General features: G+C 42.3%; 1 protein-coding gene across 1 annotated transcript; it reads left to right on the top strand.

Annotated features, from left to right (window-relative positions):
* The first annotated feature begins 7,138 nt into the window (after nucleotides 1-7,138).
* Nucleotides 7,139-20,936, top strand: LOC146577388 (focadhesin-like). Its single transcript, XM_085253958.1, has 6 exons — nucleotides 7,139-7,277; nucleotides 7,578-7,843; nucleotides 8,909-9,013; nucleotides 18,379-18,480; nucleotides 18,577-18,704; nucleotides 19,816-20,936. The coding sequence occupies exons 1-6, from the start codon at nucleotides 7,139-7,141 to the stop codon at nucleotides 19,856-19,858; spliced, it is 783 nt and encodes a 260-aa protein (XP_085110084.1). The 3' UTR covers nucleotides 19,859-20,936.
* The last annotated feature ends 591 nt before the right edge of the window (nucleotides 20,937-21,527 follow it).

The following is a 21,527-nucleotide window of genomic DNA, read 5'->3' as shown; positions in this document are numbered from 1 at the left end:
TTTCTTAACTACTTTTCGACTTTGTTGTTAGCATATATACACACAGCTGTTTATAATCCTGGCGTGTATGATTTTAACCTGTATATGCATGACCCAGAATGAATCATTTTAATTAGTAAATTACTTTTTTTTTATACCGTTGCCAGCAATCCAGCTGCACAGACATTTACTTCCAACATTAAGCTGTTAATGCAGCTCCAAAGACTTCTGCACTCTGCCAGGATTAAAACTAAGCTATGCTTCTCTAATTTTATGACTATAGGTTCCTTTTGTGTTTCCTGAAGCTGTCCGTGCATTCGACAAGTCTTGCTGGTACTGAAGCTCTATTTTAGTTGAATTGCATGTTTTCACTGTGCAGTATTAGTAAGGAATGTAGGAGTGCCTTCACTGGAGTCTCTGTTCTCTTACTGCGTGTCTGTGGTTCCCAGCACTGATACTGGAGTGAGATTTACAGTCTATAAAGTCTTTAAAGGACTTCAGTGGCAAAGAGAATATTTTCACACACTTACTGGATGTTAAGTCTGTTTGCCATGACTTTAAACCAATTTGTTAAGAAAGTAAAAGATCGTGTAGCTATTGTGATATTAATCAGAATCAGAATACTTTATTGATCCCGAGGGGAAATCATTTAATATTAATAATTAATAATTATATTAATACTCAATATTAATAGTAATTATTAATTAATAATATTTAATATTAATTATCACTACAGCGTCATTATTTATCTTTAAATTCATTTTAATGACTGCTAACTACGGTGCACTTTTTCCAAAAATTATCCAGTATTTTATTTTGAGCATGAAATGCGGTCACTTCCGTTACGGTCTTTGTTACGTTCAACAAACCGGATCGCTTTAAGAGGCACAGCGCACGCGCGGCTTGGCGTACCCGCTTGAGGCCTCAGAAAGAGCACGAGATGCAAAGAACCAATAAGAGAACAACAGATCCACAGATCTCCAATCAACTATCGGCAACCTCCCGTAAGAACGCTACGTTCAGGTCCCAAAGGAAACCTGATGTTTCTGCCTTAAAACAATTAAATGTAACGTTCAAAGTCGCTCGAACTGGAGTTTAAAATGATAATCTGATTGTTCCAGGCTAACGAAAAGAAGTAATTCAGTGAACTCCAGTTTCCCCTTTTCTGTGCATATATGTTACTAAAAAGGTTTTTTACTATACTGCATAATAACGCCCAAATTTGGACAAAATAATAAGAAAGTCTATGAAAAACCCTCTTATACAAACTAGCCTTCAGTGTACTCCAGAGAATTGGCTTAAAGTGTCATATAATAACAACAATAAATAGCCATCATTATTGTATAGCACTATTTAAAACACATTTCTGAAACTCTTAACACATCACAGAGAGGTCTACATATCGCATCACACAGTATAGAAATATGTATATTCAACCATAAACTGTTACAGATCCTTCTTGCAAACATATTAACATTAAAGCAGTGGTGTGAATCATAGTCAATAGGAAATGGATAAATGGATGGAGATAGAAGGAAATCTAATCTATCTATCCATCTAATTATTACTGGTACATAGTACAGTATAGGACTGCTGCATATTCTTCCCACTGAATGTGTCCAGTTACCCTTAATTAACATACAATGAAAGCTGAGTTAGTCTGAGGATTGACCCTTGTGGGATCCCATAGGAGTGGAGTAAGCCCTGTAGTTATTTATATGAATTTTGAAGTGTTTGTGAGATAAGAATGATGAAAACTATGTGAGAGCATCACTATAACTATAATCTCAGTTCACTATTCTGTTTGAATGGCATTAATCACCTTACCATTACTCAAGAATATTGTTTTGGAGTTTCAGCAGGCACAGTGATTTACACACTGGTGCCTTCCTGCAAAAAACCTGTTCCTGGTATTAACGCCTGTCAGCGGGGGGCTGTATTCCTGTTTTCTCCCACAATCCAAGGGCCCTAAATTTAATTGACCATAGTGTGAATATGAGTGTGTGGTTCTGTCTCTCAGTGATGGACTAGTGGCAGGTCAAGAGGTACCCATGACAGGTGGGATGGGTTCGTGACACCACAGGTTCCTAAGTTGGAGGAGAGGTTAAGAGGATGGATGGATGGATGGATGGATGGATGGTGTTTTAGTGCTGTGACTCTGAGAGAAACTAGATTAGAACTGATGCAAGGTGCAGGGTTCCTTAACCAGTTGAAGAAGCAGGCTTTTGGAAAACCTCAGTAACGACTTGTATTTTAGAAATGTGGCTGTAATTATATAACAGTGGAAGACACAGGCTGCCTTCAAGTGTTCAGGTATCCAAAGCAAAAGCTGATAACATGAAGGAAAGGGGAGATGACCAGAAAGGTATCTTTGAGAGATTTACCAGGAATAATATCAGCAGAAGGCTATGCATATGAAAATTGGTATTCACGAAATGGAAACTGTACATTCAGGCAACAGTTATTAATTTAAATTAATGTTCAAAAATATTTAAAATGAAAGATTTTACTACTTTGTGAAAAGTATTAGTTGATCTTGAATTTAAGGGCATCACCTCATCTTTCTAAAGGTGGGACGGGGACAAGAAAAACCCAGAGAAGTAAGTGTTGGAGGGACAGGAATATTTTGAAACTCATTCGCTTATCTGGCCATAGGGAAGTCATTTAATTGTGTATAAAAGGAGCATACTGGAAGAACAGGGCTCTCATTGGTTTACCCATCTACAAACTGTGTCACAATATCAGAATAATGTTCTGCAGTGTAAAATCTTTACTGGGTAAATCTAGTAAAGATCTGAAAACCAACATGATCTTCTGTTACTCAGGTGGCGCGCTGTCATGGAAATCATTGCATGGGTTTAGGAACACCTGCACGTTCTGCCTGTGAACACTGACATATCCAAATGGTCTGAGCTGAAGTTTGTTATCAGTGTTTAAAAAGGCTGCATCTCTGATGGTTGGCATTAGATCAGTGCCTATGGAATTGGCACCTTGCACATTTGGAAAGGAACCAAGACTGAATTATATACACAGGTTTTAGAGCAACATGTGCTCCCATGGAGATGATGTATTTTACATGTTTATGGAGGATGTTGCTAAGCTGCACACTACAGCAGGGCTTTGTAGTGGAAGACCGCAAGTTCTGCACCAGATATTTGATGATATTTGTGACATCACGAGATGAAAAGCCACAGGACTGTTGAGCAGCTCTGTCCCTTATATCAGACAAAAATGGGACAACGATGCTCTCCGAAAAGTCCAGCACCTGGTCTCCTCAGTTCCCAGGTGTTTATGGATGGTTGTTGAAAGTAGAGGTGATGTTGGAAACATGGCCATGCTGCAAGCTTTTTGGGATGTTGCTGCCACCAAATTCACAATGAGCTCATTTGTTTTCTATGTTGCATTATGAGTAAAGTATGGGTTCATGAGATTTGGAGGAGGTAAAGTTTTTTGAACAGCATGCATAACTTTAACTGAGCTTCGTTAGTCTTTCTTAGCCTGCTGCAGTTACAGTTACAGCCGCGTATCTGTTACAGTGAACCTGCCGTCAGCTGTATAACGTTAGCATTAGCTTGTGTTGATGCTAAGCTGCTATTAGCAGGTCCTGTTCAGTGCTAAGTTGTGTCCGGACGACTTTACAGTTTAGTTTTCTCCGTATTACGATCACCAGATAACTGTGGATGGCCTCGTGTGTACGGAAGCTTCGTGGTGAAGCGCTTTGGCCTGTGGGAAATGTAGGAAACACCAGGACGAGCTGCGCACCGCAGGAAACAAACATGCTGCTCTGTCTTGGGTGGTCGGCTTTGCCATTTCCAGATTGAGCGTTGTTATATATCTGGGGGATTACTCCTGATTAATTATTTGAGCTGTTAGCCTGATGTTAGCCTGATGTCCTCTTAGAGACCAACAGAGCAACGCTGCTGATTTTATTTTTGTATTTTATAGTTTGAAAGTGACACTTGGGACACAATGAGTGTGCGTCCCAATGTATTGTGCTCCTTCAGACACAGATCCACACAGCATGTGTATATAAACCATGGAAGAAGCAGAGCTTTCATAGTGACACACTGCTCAGCTTCACAGTGTGTGTGACACAGGTGGGTCACTTGGATGGGCAGAGGTGAGGCCTGGTAAAAAGCTACAGCTGTAAACTGTGACAGTGCTCATATAGGGGGCTGTTGGGGTTGTCTCACTTTTGGATGCAGGCTCCAGGGGCCGTTAGGGGAATTGCAGTTTTTGGCACTTCTGCACAGGTTTCAGTTTTCAGCCCTGGAGGTGCCGCCTGATATGAGGTGACACTTTTGTCTTTGTCCTCTCACCGTCTGTGAGAGATGAGTATCCACCATGTGAGTCCCTCCCTCTCCACCAGTCGGTCAGACGTCTGCCCGTCCTCCAGTCTGTTTCGGCTAAAAGGGAGATTTTCCTTCCTGCTGTGGCCGAGGCCTTGCTCATTGGGGTTGAGCGGTTGGTGGGATTTTCTCTGTACTTCGTGGTCTGTGCCTTCACGTGACTGTTGTTGTGATTTGTTGATCACAGAGACCTAAAAGACCTGGTGACCTCTAATTTCCTGCTTCTAAATCCAGACAGGCTGTTGTGCTCGGCCCTAAAACTCTTAGAAACAGCATCATCGTGGCCTCCAGTGAAGCTGTGAGGAGCCGTCTTTGAGCAGAATATATCATTCAGTGTGCACAAACAACCACGTAGGTCTGTGAACTAAGCTGAGAGTGATTCTAGCTGCACGATTGTGAGTCAGTGTTATCAGACAAGTGCCATGAAAAGCCTCAAAGCCTCCAGTTAAGCTGAAACGCTGCAGCACGAGTACCAACAGGAAGTAGAAAGAGAGCATATCTGTCACATATTAGCTCCTCTTCACTGACTCCCTGTTAAATCCAAGATTTAAAGTCCTCCTTCTGACAGACGAGGCCTCGAATAATCAGCCTCTGTCGTCTCTTAAAAAGCTTGTAGTACAAAGTTATACTGATAGAGCACTCCCTCCTCAGACTGCAGCCTTATTTGTTGTTGCTAGGTAGAATAGGAGGCAGTGCCTTCAGCTGTCTCTCAGTGGCCCGTCTCCTGTGGACCAGCTCCCAGCTTGGATTCACGAGACTCCCCATTTAGTTTTCGTGTTTTTTCTCTAAAGCTTATTGTTAGAACTGGATCAGGTGTCTCTGAGCCGTATCCCAGTAACACTGCAGTAGGAGGGCTGCTGGGAGACTTCATCATCTATCACCATGAGTTCTCTTTGAAAGCTACATATTTGTTATATAAGATGACGTAATCAGGCACTGTTAGCATCTCTGTTTGAACACTTATTGATAGATGTACATGACAACACACTGCCACAGTACTAAAATAGTTTAGCAAAATGCATTTGGAAACAACAATGTACACGTCATGTAAGTTCATATAAAGTTTCATCCAGACTGATCACATGTCTCTGAGGTGAGGAGGAGCAACATCACCTCATTACATCATTTTATTCCCTGTTCACAACCACAGTTTAAATCATGATTCAAGTACAGATTTGAAGCTTTAACAAAAGTATTGCTTTCATTTCTCAGAAATATTTTAATGCTCTCACCACATTTATTGGACAGATTCATTTTAAATATAAAGATTGTTTTTAATACCTTGATGTAAATCCTTTGCAGATGATGCCTCAGGTCTAAAACTGTATTCCCAGTATTCCCAGTGTGCCTCCTTAGTGTCATGGTAACACGTTGGCTCAGGAAGTGACAAAGTCACTTTTTAAAGGCAAATAAGAAGCTTTAAAAAATAAAAGCTGCCATATGAAACAAATGGAGCTTCCTGCTGTGGTGACCCCAGAGTGACTAAAGCATTTCTATAAACTAACACAAGAATAAACGAGAACATATCAAAATGAAAAGTAACTGCCATAAATCTCATGTACTTACACAGAAAAGTCAAAGCTCTGCCCATCAAAGCCCCGACTGTGATGACCTCAGGGCTCCACCACAGCAATCACAGGCTGCCACTGTGCCGCTGAGTGCTCTCCCAAAAAGCCGCGGCCCGTCAGGCCCGTCGGGCTCGTGCAGTCTGAGTGTTGCACAGCAAAGCCTCCGTGGTGTCATTTCTAAAGCATCGTGCTCATGCATTGTTCTGGCTTGTATTGCTAGTGCAGACCTAGCATTACAGCACAGCCTGTATTGTTTGCTGTATAGGCAACATCCTGTAGAAACCGCTGGCACTGTTTGGTTTCAGACTTTCAAACCATTCACAGCCATGAAGCAGGACTGAGCTTATTTTCAGCATCACCTCAAATATAATGAAGGCTTTCTTTATGCTGTTGGAACGTCTTCTTCATGTTGGTGACACGTTTGTGTGTGTGTGTGTGTGTGTGTGTGTGTGTGTGTGTGCACTGTCACGCTGCTCTGACTGGTCAGTAACTCTGTTCTACATATTGTAGTAAATAAGCTGTTGATAAGATGAACAGGTGCTGACTTACCTGTTCCTGTTTTTGGGAGCCAGTAAACAGGCTGCTGGTAGCAGGTGGACAGTACAGCCTGGCTTATCGTTATGGTAACAGCAGGTGGGTGGGACTGGGTGTGTTTGGGGAGGGGCTTGGGTTACTGTGTTAGTATATTAATAGTATTCAAAAGCAATATGTGTTTACTGATGCTGCTCATCCCCTCATTGTTTAGTATATGTAATAAATAATTGTTATTATTATCAATATTATTATCAGGTTAAGTGAAATTCATTCAGTCCAACTCAAAGAGAATTTCTATTTGTGCAAAATATTCCGTTTGCATAACATCAAGAAGCATAAATTCATATTAAAATATGTAAGAAAACCAAAGTGTTGTTTAGTTAGTGGGTGGATGGCTGAAGGGTAATCTTGGTTTCCTTTGTTTGGGACAAACATTTGGGAATATTTGTTTGAGAGGAAGAACTTTATATTATATATATTATATATTATATATATTATATATTATATATATTATAACACACGATAACTTTAAATGAATGTCGTGTTTTTAATTCCGCTCCGGACTCGTGAATCTCAACCCAGCAGCAGCGGTAACGTTTGCACGTCCTCGCCCGTTAATGTGGCAGGTAAATAATCAGCTAACAGTGCATATTATGTTAGCGCGATCTGCCTTATTACAAACCTGCCATCACTGTGCATTTAGTGACCATGATGAGAGAGACAGAGTCTGGCTCAGATGCTGGCAGTTCTCACTGCAGTCTGCCGGTAGCGTCTCCTTTCAGGCAGGACAGACGAACGTCACCGAGCAGTGACTCAGTTTGTGGTCAAAGGCTTGCACCGATTTTCGGTAAGTGAATGTGTTTAATTGTAGGGACATTACTGGATATTCTTGTGTAATTGCTACAGAATAATTTATGTTATACTTTGTTATTGCTACAGGAGAATATTTATTTTATTATTTTACATTTACATTTTTCTTTCCCGGGGACCCTGTGACACCCATTGAAGAGCCGTAGGCTGGATCTCTTAAGGTCTCACTGTTGGGTTTGTAAGGCCATGTTACTCCTAAATTTCTACCTTGTTCAAAGAGAAGATATAAAACAAAGTTCTAAGCTAATCGACCTCAGTGTTCTCCTTTTTTAAACAGAATCGATAAAGAATCGAAAATGGAACCGGAATCGTGAAAATCTTATCAATACCCATCCCTATTTGTCGGTACTGCGCAAAGTGGCCAACAATCCAGCAGCAGCGACCGATTGGCTGTTGGCGGTTAGCTCCGCCCTGTCGTCCAGCCAGCGCCTGTCCTCCTCTCTTGTCCTGATTGTGACTTATCTCATCATCATGGGTCAGGAAAACATCTGCCAGCTGGCTTTGAAAGCAAGCCAGGCTGTCGCTGCTGCCGACCCCTGCCAGGTAGATAACCCACACAACTGTTCTCTTAAATCTGTGGACTGAATATAAAGTAATGCATGTTGTTCCCTCTGACATGTAGATATGTTGTATGTAAGGCAGCTAGCTTGTGTTTGTCTTTCTAAGAGCAGGAAACACATGTTGATAACCTGGTGTTTTGGCACCAACACATGACTTTGAAATGGTTCAGATCAGCAGGAAGATAAAAGCTGTCACTGCTGTGTGATTGCTGCTGATCTGCTGCCGTATAAAGGGAGAGGTTAGGGAGTGCTCTAAGGGGACAGACCTCTCTCTGGACTCGTGTTGGAGTCACTAGCTGCAGATGAAGTGTGAGTTTACCCCTCATTACTCAAGCGTGCACCGGGCCCCAGAGGATTCACCTTCTGCTCTAATTGCTCCCAGAGTGCTGCACACACTGGTGTTTGGATGCACTGGTTGAAGGTTGTTGGCATATTTGAGTCCTCTGGAGATCTCTGCTCGCTCGTACTTGTCATGTTAAACGTGCAGCAGCAGGTCTTTGTTACAGGAAAAGCCAGAAGCTAACCACTATGAAACCTTAATGATGATTTACTGCAGTGATGTTGATTCAAAGTGATGTTTTTGGCTCGACAGCATTAAACGTGTCATCGCTCAGCTTTATTTTCTTTGCCCCTCCCTCTCGCTCTCGGGCCGTGCAGGTGAAGCGGTCGCTCTGCAACAGTTAAGGCTCGGAGTGCCATTAGGTGTGTGGTGGTAATTAAGCTGTGACACTGCACAGCAGCGTGGTGTACCTAAGGACCGTGATGCTGTCTCACTGTTTCCTTATTTGTAACCTGTCTCATACTAAAGTGTCAGGACTTCATGTGTGATCTATGAAGCTTTAACTGACTGCAGAGTACAAGATGGGCACCACACATTTAGTATCACAAGGGCAGACTCAACCCTGCTCTATCTGTTTATGCTGAACATCCTGTGAAGCTGTCGGTTTGTGTGCACGTACAGGTCAGTGATGCAGCCTCTGTACGGTCTGACAAAGTGCATTTGATGTTTGGTTGGTGTGTTTGCTGATGTGGGTGTTTCCCTCTGCAGGTCCCACCCCTCGTGCTGCTTCTTTTGTTCAAACTGACCAAAGAAAAGAATCCCGTCCTGGCTCACGCTGTTCTCACAAGCCTGCCAAACCTCGGCACTCATAAGGTACGCAGCACGACTAAGAAGAACCTGTACTGACTGTGAGCGTCTGGAGACGGGGCTGGAACATCAGCAGCACCTTTCTACTTCATCTGAGCGCTCACAGTGTGTTTTAGTCCATCATACACACATGTGAGCTTTTATCTGTGGGGTCATCCAGGTCATGTAGTCTGAGGAGCTTCTCTTCATCCAGGAGGCTCCTAGAGTTTAAAAACCAGGGACCCGCGTGTCCCAAATACCAGCCTGTGAGCACAATCCACCAATAGCAGCGATAGATGTTAGTTTAGATTTTTGGGTGATTTAAGTTGCAAAGCCGTCATTTCAGTCTGCCAGGAGCTGCTCAGTTCAGAGCAACATGAGATTTTTGGTTGCCAGTAATTTGCTAATAGAACAGCCCCAGCTTTGTAATGAAATCATATAAACAGAGGTTACATGATCCAAAGGCTCCAATCTGGGACTGGAAGTACAATACAGTGGTTTGCAAAAGTATTCGGCCACCTTGAACTTTCCCACATTTTGTCACATTTCAGCCACAAACATGAATAAATTTTATTGGAATTCCACGTGAAAGACCAACACAAAGTGGTGCACACGTGAGAAGTGGAACGAAAATCATACATGATTCCAAACATTTGTTACAAATCAATAACTGCAAAGTGGGGTGTGTGTAATTATTCAGCCCCCTTTGGTCTGAGTGCAGTCAGTTGCCCATAGACGTTGCCTGATGAGTGCTAATGATTAAACAGAGTGCACCTGTGTGTAATCTAATGTCAGTACAAATACAGCTGCTCTGTGACGGCCTCAGAGGTTGTCTAAGAGAATATTGGGAGCAACAACACCATGAAGTCCAAAGAACACAGCAGACAGGTCAGGGATAAAGTTACTGAGAAATTTAAAGCAGGCTTAGGCTACAAAAAGGTTTCCCAAGCCTTGAACATCCCACGGAGCACTGTTCAAGCGATCATTCAGAAATGGAAGGAGTATGGCACAACTGTAAACCTACCAAGACAAGGCCGTCCACCTAAACTCAGGCCGAACAAGGAGAGCGCTGATCAGAAATGCAGCCAAGAGGCCCATGGTGACTCTGGACGAGCTGCAGAGATCCACAGCTCAGGTGGGGAATCTGTCCATAGGACAACTATTAGTCGTGCACTGCTGTCAGGGACCAAGCAGTAAAGCATAAAGGACACAGGTGGTTTTAATTCAAAAAAGGGGTTTTATTGACCCAAAAATATGAAAATATATTTAACAAAGCCAAAACTTAAACAGGCAGACCAATAAAAGAGGTCAACTCAATAGACTAAACTCAAGATAATAATTAACAAAACCTCAAACAACCATATGACAAACTGACCTGCTGAAATGACACACAGGATGGCCCGCTTGAAGCTGAAGCTCCGGTGCGTGTGTCAGAAAGATCAACGCGCTGCTTCAGAAGCACTGTGTCGAAGCTTGATTCGTTTGGCCAGAGTCACATGATCAGTGACGTCCGAGCTTCATTTAGAACCTAACTGCTTCGGTATCTGATTCAATGGTTTATAAGGAAGCGAATCATTCGCGGGATTTGTGGAGCGTTTTGATGGTGACAGATAGCGAACCACTGATCATTCCACTGAGAGATTTGGAGCCAGCGAGGAATAGAGGAGGTTCTGTTGTGTGGGAGAATTTTGAGTGGATTTTGGTCAATCGGGTGGGTTTTCCAGCTTTGTGTTCTGGCTGTTTGCTTTTGTTTTGTGCGTGTTTATTATATCTGAAAACGGGAAAAAGGTAAAATGTCAAAAATCTGCTTCCATAATATAAATATCATTAAATAACTTTAGAAAAACTTCCACTTGACTCTTTACATGTAATGTTGTAAAAATATATATTTTATTGTTTAATTAATCTGAAAATGTTAGTCTGCCAAATGTGCAGCAATTGAATTTCTTTATTCTCTTTAGCTGATAGTTTGTGGGGCCCAGGTAGACTGTATAACTGCATCTCTACCAGTTTCTCTGCACTCCAGCCTCCTCTGTGCCATGTGAAGGGATTTTCCTTAAGGCAGGAGAAATTATCTCCACGAAAAGGAACAGGTTCGGCCATCGCACACTAGAACAAATTCTCTTTTTAAATAAAAATGAAAAAGGGTTACCATAAATGCATCATGTTTGTAATTTGCAATTTCATAAGCATTTTCCCTTTCCATTTCACAATCAATTCTACCCTCAGGTCAAAAATATGTCTGGGAAAATTTCCCTGATATAATATTATTTATAAATACACCTGTCTAGCTGTTAATTGCATAAGTGCATGGAGGCAGGACCTCACAGCAGAAGCATACTCCATAATGTGTTGTACATTATTATATGTGTATATTATATGTAACGTGGTATTTTTCAATTATTGTATTTACCAACATCAAGAAGTCACAAGCAAAGAAAGACCACACCATGGTGCATGTTTAAACAAGGAGAGTTTACTGGTCAAAACTATTTATTAAACAAATAAAACACATTTTTAAACCACCAAAAAAAATACACGTTCAAAGCAACACAGCGGCGGCCCAATATCAGACAGAACTCCACTCTGTAGAGAGAGCAGTCATTATGAAGCGGTTGGTTTTATTTTGTGGATTCAAGCTGCTCTTTGTATTTTTGGCCACCAGATGTCACCAGAGAGGACGTGTGTTGAAAAGCTTCGAGTAATGAACCGTTTTTCAATACAAGCTTCAGAAAGCTTCATTTGGTAGTGATGGCCCGCTTGAAGCTGGCGCTCCGGAGCGTGTGTCGAAAAAAACAACACACTGGTTCAGAAGCACTGTATCGAGGCCTGCTTCGTTTGGCAAAAGTCACGTGACCAGTGACGTCCGAAGCTTCATTACGCACGTAACTGCTTCGGTACCTGATTCAAACGGATATAAGGAAGTGAATCATCCACGGGATTTTGAGTTGATTTTGCTCAATTCATTTTATCTGCCGAAGTGAAACACCTGAAATGTCCAAAATCATGTTTTCATAATGTAAATATCATTACAGCATATGACTTTAGGAACACTTCCATGTGAATTAAAGCTGATGAAGACTACAACAATGTATTTGACACTATACGTACATTACATTGCTACAGTTTAGAAAATCATTTTGTTTATTGTTTTTAGGTGATAGTCTGCAGGACCCAGGAATACCTGCATATCTACCAGCTTGCAGTGTAGTTCCTGCACTCCACAGCCTCTTCTGTTCCATGCAAGTGGATTTTCTCCAGGGCAGGAGAAACTATTTCTAAGAAAAGAAACAGACTCAGCCAGCGCACAGTAACACTAATCCTCTTTTTAAATGTAAATAACAAAAGGGCTACCTTACATAGATCATTATGCCTGAAACGCCAGCATCTCAGGTTAAACCTCACAACATGTCGTCAAACACCATGCAGCTAAAACAGTACCTGGGAGCAGGGCCCTGTTTCAGGAAGCCGGTTTAGAAAACTCAGAGTGAAAAACGATACTCAGGGTTGAGTAACCCCGAACTGTCCAACTCGGAATATTCGGTTTCAGAAAGGCTGATAACAAGTAGTTCAGTCAACGCGGAGTTGCTTTAACCCCAAGTTAAGCGCGCGGACGAGGATACATAAAGCCCTGATTAGTGGAGCACAGATTAAGCGAGTCACCATGGAGACGGAGGGAAAGAAGGCGTGGTCAATGTATTTTACAGCGCTTGAGGCCGAAATTCTGATGGCAGCATATGCCGATAACATGCAAATTTTGCAGAAAAAAAGTAACACAGCCTCAGCTGCAAAAAAAAGGGAGCATGCATGGCAAAACATAGCCGACAGAGTCAATGCGTGAGTGTTAATTTAAACATTGATCTAGGGATTTCCACCCATTTAACACGTTATTTTATCATGTTATTTTATTTGTTATTTTATACATTTTATTTTGTGATGTGATGTGAGCACAGGTGCAACCCAACAGGCCCCAAACGTTCCTGGCAGCAAGTAAAAATGAAATATAAAAATATAGTCCAAACAGGTAAGGTGTAATTGTATTATGAGCCATAGTGCTTGGTCTGTTTGTCCGATGTAAATCAATTGCAGTTAGAGGCTACATTAATTTTCTTTCTGTAAGCACTTATTGAAATTATCTGAGCACATTACAAGTACATATTTGCTTACTCTGTATGCTCAAATGTGACCCCGTTATAGCCAACAGAAAAAAAGCGGAGGCCCGAAAAACAGGTGGGGGTCCTCCACCACCACCACTCACAGAGGCTGAGCAGTTGGCCCTCAGCCAAAACAGTGGGCGCCCTGTGGCCGAAGGCATCTCTGCGGGGACATCCTCTGAGGCAATAACCCCGCAAGACACAAGTGCCTACATAGGGGGTAAATTCAAAATAATACATGATGTGCATACATCCTTTCTTCACAGTCACCTTTGCAGTGCTACTCATTCATTTGATAAACTCTTTACCATAATGGATTATTTTGTAGTGAAGTTATTTTCCGACTGATTTTGCCTTCCCTCAGTCTTGGTTGTCTTTGAGAGCATAATGACAATGAAGTGTAAGGTGATTGGTATGTTTGTTAATTGCCATTTGGTCCCTTGTAAGTTATAAGTGACCTGTATAAACCTCATATTCTATCAGTTGATGGTGATGGTGTACTGCATCTGGTGCAGCCTCCTGTTGAGCCAGACCAACATGCAGTTGTGAGTACTCTTAATACTCCACAGATTATATGAGTTTACAGTAGAACAGCAATGTTGTTTATTTCTTTACTACAGGAAAATAATGAAGAAACATTGACAGCTGTTACAGAGGAGGAAGCAACAGAGACACTTTATGAGGTTTACATCTTTTAATACTTTGTGTACAGGAAACACAGGCGACCAATAAAGCCAGTTGAACAGAAAATCTGTTTATTCTTCTTTCAACATGTTGAGGTGATGGGTCAAAAGAAATGATTGTGACATATGGTGTCTCTGACTGCTCTTCCATCTTGTATGTCCGTGGGAGGGTCAGGATGTTCATGGTTTGGATCACTGCTGATGTTTGGTTCAGAAGGACAGTGTTCTCCTCTAATTGTGGCAATGTTGTGAAGAATCACACATGCCACAATAATGTCACATGCCCTTTCTGGGGTGACCCTGAGTCTTTGCAGGCACTGGAACCGGGCCTTAAGCATTCCGATAGTCATTTCAACTCTGGCTCTTGTCCTGCAATGAGCCAGATTATATCGCTGCTGTGGGCCCGGTTCAGGGTCAGAGTAAGGGGTAAGCAAATAGGGTAAACATGGATACCCCTATCACCAAGCAAGTAGCCAGTGAACTCTCCTAAGACAGAAGGATACACTTCAGTTCAAATGTCCCTGAAGCAATTGGTCTTTATATATTTTAAAGTATTCTCAACTCACCATGTCCAAATTTTGTGTACATTCACAGAATATTTGTGAGTCATGGACAGAGCCTGGCCACTTGGCTTCCACATTTGTCATAATGTTGGCAGCATCACATATGATCTTCACAGTGCAGAGAACACAAATTAGCATCCATTACTATAATGAAATGATTTGTTAGTTTGAAATGCTACAGGGAACTATGTACCTGTACATTAATGCTGTGGAAAGACTTCCTGTTCACATAGTCTCCTTCATTTACTGAAGGAGCAATGATTGGAATGTGAGTGCATCTATACAGCCAATCACGCCTGGGAACCCTGAAAATAAATGTAAAATTTAAGTAGTAGTTCAAGTATCACCACATCATAAATTAAGTTTTGGTCATCCTGATACCTGCAATTTTGTGGCATCCCTCTTTGATGAATCTTGTGGGTCTATGACCGGGGAACACCACAAACGGGTACAGGAGACGTTTCAGTGCAACTGTAACATTCCTGACTGCCCGACAGACGGTAGCCTTGGAAACGTGCTCAGCGTCACCAATATTATACAGAAAGCTCCCGTTTGCAAAAAACCAAAGTGCAATACAAATAATATGTACAGAACTGAGAGCATGTCCGCGATGTGTCACATGAGCAATATATGGCCTGAGGATGTTATTCAAATAACTTATAGATTGTGCTGAGAAACGGTAACGTTCGCACAGAAAATCATCAGGAAATGATAAAATGTCCAAACGCGCTCTGATCACTCTCTCCCGGCGGAGAGCTCTGCGGAGAATTTGGGCTTCACGATCTACTGGCTCTTCAAGGAAGGAGCACGCCATGTCCGACACTTCCTACTGTCAGGTTTCCGACAAAGGGGCGGAGACAGTCAGGGTTAGTTGTAGTAAACCTGCTAGGGGGCAGGTTAGCTTCACGGAGTGTGTCGTCATAGTGACTCACTCAGGCTTCATCTGAACTCGCTTTGTGAAACCGAAAACCCAGAGTTTTCGTTAACTCAGGGTATACTTACTCAGTTTTTCCACTAAACCGGCTTCCTGAAACAGGGCCCAGGTTTACGGATTCTGCATACAAACGTGAACACAGAGCGCGGACCCGACGCGTCAGAATCAGATTTTGGTGTGTCGTCGGGTCTGCGCTGTGTTTGCCTCTTTTTTTCTTCGCTGGCTTCTGCAGCTGCAGGTTTCATAACCCTCTGTTTACATCTCTAATTAAGTCTCACATGTGTCAGCTTTCTTTTAATAGATACGAAATTCCGGATATATACTGATACATGACCAGAATTGTAATATTTCTGACTGAGGCAAAACTTTCCAGATTCCAATCAAATTGAATCGGATCCTGTATCGAATCAAAATGATTCTACAAATCAGTAACGATGCAGCCGTACTCAGTTTCCTAAGCATTTTCCCTTTCCAGTTCACAATCAATCCCACCCCTAGGTCAAAAATATGTATAGGACAATTGGCCTCATCTAATATTTTGTATGAACCTGTCCAGCTGTCCAGTGATTAAATGACAAGTAGATGGAGGCAGGACTTCACAGCAGGGGCATACTCCATAATGTGCTGTGCATTCTCATATGTATATTATATATATTGCTCACTTATTGTATTTACCAACATCAAGGAGTTATGAGCAAATAAAGGCCACCATAGTGCATGTTTAAATAGGGAAAGTTTATTGATCAAAATGTATTACGCAAATACGCATTACATTTTTTCAGCCCCCCAATCGAGAAAACAAAACCAATTACATGTTCAAAGCAACGGAACGGTGGCCCAATATCAGAGAGAACTCCACTCTTGAGTGAGCAGTGATAATTGAGCAGTCCGTTTTATTTTGCAGATTCAAGCTGCTCTTCAAAATTTTCACCACCAGATGTCACCGGAGAGGACTGTGTTGAAAAGCTTCGAGTAATGAACCGTTTTTCAATACAAGCTTCAGTGCTTCGGAAAGCTTCATTTGGCCATCACTATCATTTGGCCATCACTACACACAGGGGAACTTAAATACTGGTTTAGCTAAACCAAATGACACACACGGGGGAAACAAGATGGCTGCCATATAACCAACTAATACAAAACATTTAAACAATCATGAAACACCCCCCAGGCAATGAAGCATGTGGTGCAATCCAATTAGGCTGTCAGTGGTACTTCAGGTCTCCTTCAGGTCTCCCAGCCCTTTGCCAGACAGGAGGAGAAGCCAACCCCCAGGTAACTCAAACAAAGAAAAGATGTATTAATATAACATAAAACGGAACTTTGACCTTGCAAGGTTAATATGTGTGCACGCCATCACGGGTGGTGAGGTGTGGCGCTTACCATGTGTGGCATGCCATCACAACTGCACAAAGTTGTGCTTTATGGAAGAGTGGAAAGAAGAAAGCCATTGTTAACAGAAAACCATAAGAAGTCCCGTTTGCAGTTTGCCACAAGCCATGTGGGGGACACAGCAAACATGTGGAAGAAGCTGCTCTGGTCAGATGAGACCAAAATGCAAAATGCTCTGTGTGGAAAACTAACACTGCACATCACTCTGAACACACCATCCCCACTGTCAAATATGGTGGTGGCAGCATCATGCTCTGGGGGTGCTTCTCTTCAGCAGGGACAGGGAAGCTGGTCAGAGTTGATGGGAAGATGGATGGAGCCAAATACAGGGCGATCTTGGAAGAAAACCTCTTGGAGTCTGCAAAAGACTTGAGACTGGGGCGTAGGTTCACCTTCCAGCAGGACAACGACCCTAAACATAAAGCCAGGGCAACAATGGAGTGGTTTAAAACAAAACATATCCATGTGTTAGAATGGCCCAGTCAAAGTCCAGATCTAAATCCAATCGAGAATCTGTGGCAAGATCTGAAAACTGCTGTTCACAAACTCTGTCCATCTAATCTGACTGAGCTGGAGCTGTTTCAAAGAAGAATGGGCAAAGATTTCAGTCTGTAGATGTGCAAAGCTGGTAGAGACAGACCCTAAAAGACTGGCAGCTGGAACTGCAGCAAAAGGTGGTTCTACAAAGTATCGACTCAGGGGGGTGAATAATTACACACACCCCACTTTGCAGTTATTGATTTGCAAAAAATGTTTGGAATCATGTCTGATTTTCGTTCCACTTCTCACGTGTGCACCACTTTGTGTTGGTCTTTCACTTGGAATTCCAATGAAACTGATTCATGTTTGTGGCTGTAATGTGACAAAATGTGTGCAAGTTCAAGGGGGCCGAATACTTTTGCAACCTACTGTATTTTACCTATACATACATTCTTATATTTAGACAACACCTGAGGGATAAAACAAACTGTAAATGTCTCCAGCTGGTGTTAACAGCACCACTAACACATCTGTGCTGATGGGGTGTGTGTATCTGTGATCTACAGCTCATGTCTGTCACATCAAATGCAGCTGAGTTTATGTAGCTCCATAAAGCACAGCTGATCGTCCTGCGCTGTCTGTGGTCCTGAAATGAACCTAATAAACAAAGATGTGTTTTTGAGGTTTATCAGTGTAAAAGCAGAGATCAGACTGATGTCCATCAAATCTCTGTGACGCCATCTCTGTGCACAAATGAATGGCACAATATCAAGAGCAACAAATCAAACACTGCATTAAACAAACTGTGCTAAATATTAGCACCATTAGCAGGACACTGTGTGTGGATAATGTTGGTAAATCAGTTTGTGCACATAACTGAAATGTTCCCCTCTCGATGTTTAGCACTTTGACAAAGGAGCAAAGAGAAATTCCCACGTCTTCCACACAGTTTTCTCTGTGTGAACACAGACAGTGTTTCTTGTACCCAGTTTGTAGGAGCTGGGATTGGACTCCACCACAGCAGCCTCTGTGTGGGATAGATGCAGTGCTCTGTAGTATAAAGCACTCTGTCAGTGAGCTGGACTCTCCAAACCAGCAGTCATCGTCTAACATCTGCCTTCTTCAGCTGTAACCGTGTGTTTCTCTTGTAAACTTGGCTCTGATCATATGTGCTGTAATATTCCAGCTTTGCTTCCCGATCGTGCTGCACAGTCTGCACATGCTGGCCGGCTCCCCCAAGCTGAGAGCAGTGGGACTGCGCCTCATGACCGCTCTGTGGAAAAAACAGGTTTGCAATAATAACGCATTACTATAAATGTCATATTCATGTGTTCAAAGCTTCTGTTTGTCTTTGATTGTGTGCTGCTTTGGTCATGTCTGTAAGGACCGGGTCTACCCAGAGCTGCAGCGTCTAATGAGCCAGCAGGACAGCAGGGTGGTGCTGGGGAGGGACGCCCAGTGGGAGCAGATCCTGGCCAGGGCCGCCTGTGTCAGGGACATCTGCAGAGAGAGGTGGGTCCTCCCATACTTACAGAAACAGTGGGCACTTCCTACATTCACTGGTTCATTCATTCAGTGGACTTTGCATGCACAGTGCAGACAGTGTGAGCTTCCAACACCAGGATTCTTCATCTTCCCTTCTAATGAGTAATAATCACTGACTGGACTCTTCATAGATGTTTCTGCTCAGCAAGCTGATGAAAGTTCAGAAACATAGAAATATTTGTTTTTTCAGTCACATCACATCAACTTTGCTTGTTAAGATAAATGAATGCACTTTGTAGCTTTGCAGTGAATGAAGCCTCAGCTCAACGCTCCACTGAGTCCCTGTTTCTCCAAAAATCAGCAGGAGTCCAGTTTTAAATATTTCCGTACAAATGTCCAGAGCAGCTACACGTGCCTGAATCCAGAAGGATCAAAGTCTTACAAAGTTCAGTTCAAACAGAGAGACTGAGAGGCAGCTAACTTCCTGTCTCTGCCAGACTATCAAAATAAAAGCATACATTTGAAGCAAAAGAAATCAAACTATGTCAGTCTGTAAGCACTGCTTCCCATATAATACAACTCTAAGCAAGTGAGCTATAACTTTATAGTTTTAACCTTTAACCCAAAAACTATGTTGATCATATAAACTCCACAAACTGCATCCAGGCTCCTGCACACGTCCTTTACATGTTAGCTGTTAGCTAATGCTTGTCAGTTTTTGTGAACTGGCCTTTATGTGTGTTGATGAAATAAAACGATGATTTTATTTGATTATTTCCTTTGTTCTAACCAGCTGGTGCACACTGTCCATCCTCCCGGGGCCTGTTACGCCTGCTAACATGTACATGCAGCTTTTTAGCAGCATTAGTGAAAACCTGGGAAACCCTCTGGATGGATGCTACAGTACAAATTTAGCAAATCATTGAGCTGTTTTGTTGTTTTCACAAATGCTTACGTTTGCTTTTATTGTAAAACATTTGCAGCCATAAGAGTTTGCAATGATAAGAAGCTGTGTTTGGCATTTACTTACTTACACGTGTCCTGGCACTTTTAATGCTTTTTTCTTAAATAAAAATGGTAACAAAATTAGAAGAAACACATTTCCCACTTTGTTCACGCTGATGTGTGTGTTAACCAGGCCTTACCAGCATGCAGGGGACATGGTGGCTAAACCTCCTTAGGAAACTCAACTCCTTTGGAGTCAGCACACCCATCATGATGACTTTTTACTACACCTTCCTGGAAAGCATCATGACCTTCTCCATCACCTGCTGGTCCCACTCCCTCAGCCTTCATACAGGAACAGACTGCAGCATCAGTGTGCTCTAAAATCATTGGCCTGCCTGTCAGAACTCTGGCAGGTTTTCATCAACAGGCCCTTAGACAGGCAGCCAAAATCATCAGTGACCCCTCTCACATTCTTCACCCTGCATTTCAATGGCTCCCCTCTGGGCGACGCCTCCGCTGCATTTCCTGCAGGACTGAGAGGAGGAGGAGCGCCACCTTTGTCCCCAAAGCAGCTCTGCTTTTTAACTCCAGCTGATAAGAACATTTCCCACAGAAACATAAACTACACTCTTATACCAACACTTTACTCACTTTTAGTCACTTACAGTCAGTGTTGGGAAGGTTACTTTTAAAATGTATTCCATTACAGAATACAGAATACATGCCCCAAAATGTATTCTGTAACGTATTCCGTTACGTTACTCAATGACAGTAACGTATTCTGAATACTTTGGATTACTTAATATATTATCATGCTTTTTACAACAACGTGAATGTACTATTGCTGTGTGATTTATTACTATTACTGTAGGTCCGCGACATGTAGTAAAGGGACCTCTGACTAATACGGCGGGGTCCCTGTCAGCTCGTAGCCGAAAAATAGCTTTACTTTGTTGTGTGGGTCAACTTTTCTTGCGAGAGACAGAGAGAGGCGTTGAAAGGCTGCTCCAACGGAACTTATTGTTTTCGGAGGAAAACAGGAACACGGTGTACAGTCGAGTCTTAATAGCTTACTTACAACTGGGCTCGTCAGGCACTCTTCTTGGCTGCAGTGGTTATTATTATATTTACATGCTTCCAGCTCCCGTTTTTGCTCGATGACTGCTCGTACCTTTCCACTCCCCTTTTTCTCCCTCCTGGCGCTCACAGACACATAACGTGTATGGCAGTCCATTCTCCCAGCAGCACGGACTACACTGCCCATGATGCTACATTCTTTAGAGCTATGCTTGTAGCATTCTGCCTGTTAGCTTAGCACAACAATAACAACAACGAAAAGGCGCTCTCTCACCCAGGAAACACACAGTCGCAGAAAGAGAGAGAGAGAGAGAGAGAGCGTCGCCCTGTAACCATGGCAACCGTAACGCTGCCGCCTGGAACGACAGAACGTAGCTGTCAAACAAAACCCAAACAGTCCTGACCCGCGACAAAATGAAACAGGAAAGTACCGCAGTGTAATCCATTTATTTCAACAAAGTAACTGTATTCTGAATACCACCTTTTTAAACGGTAACTGTAACGGAATACAGTTACTCATATTTTGTATTTTAAATACGTAACGGCGGTACATGTATTCCGTTACTCCCCAACACTGCTTACAGTTATTTATTCACCTTCAGTCACTTTAATTTTAAAACTGTGTAATTTTAAAACTGTATATTCTGTGTATTTATTATCTCACTTTTATTGTGCTGATCTTCAACGTCATGCTGCTCTGTTGTATGTTAATTGGCCCTTGGGGATAAATAAAGTCTCTCTGATTCTGGTCTTGTTTTTTTATATATTGGTAGTTTGATAGGTTTCGTATTTGTTTTCTTTTACATCATATTAAAATGTATAAAT

Source organism: Mchenga conophoros, linkage group LG3 (assembly GCF_057382185.1).
Source record: "Mchenga conophoros isolate Kocher_MC1m ecotype Shallow Benthic linkage group LG3, M_conophoros_male_GT1.1, whole genome shotgun sequence".
NCBI lineage: Eukaryota > Metazoa > Chordata > Actinopteri > Cichliformes > Cichlidae > Mchenga > Mchenga conophoros.
Note: the sequence above shows the minus strand (reverse complement) of the source record. Positions and strands in the feature narration are given on the sequence as shown.

Bases quoted from the DNA above. Each gene is read 5' to 3' on its own strand.
- LOC146577388 (XM_085253958.1), top strand. From the start codon at position 7,139: ATGATGAGAGAGACAGAGTCTGGCTCAGATGCTGGCAGTTCTCACTGC. The intron at 7,278-7,577 runs GTAAGTGAATGT...TTTTTTAAACAG, and splicing joins AAGGCTTGCACCGATTTTCG to AATCGATAAAGAATCGAAAA. The intron at 7,844-8,908 runs GTAGATAACCCA...TTCCCTCTGCAG, and splicing joins CTGCTGCCGACCCCTGCCAG to GTCCCACCCCTCGTGCTGCT.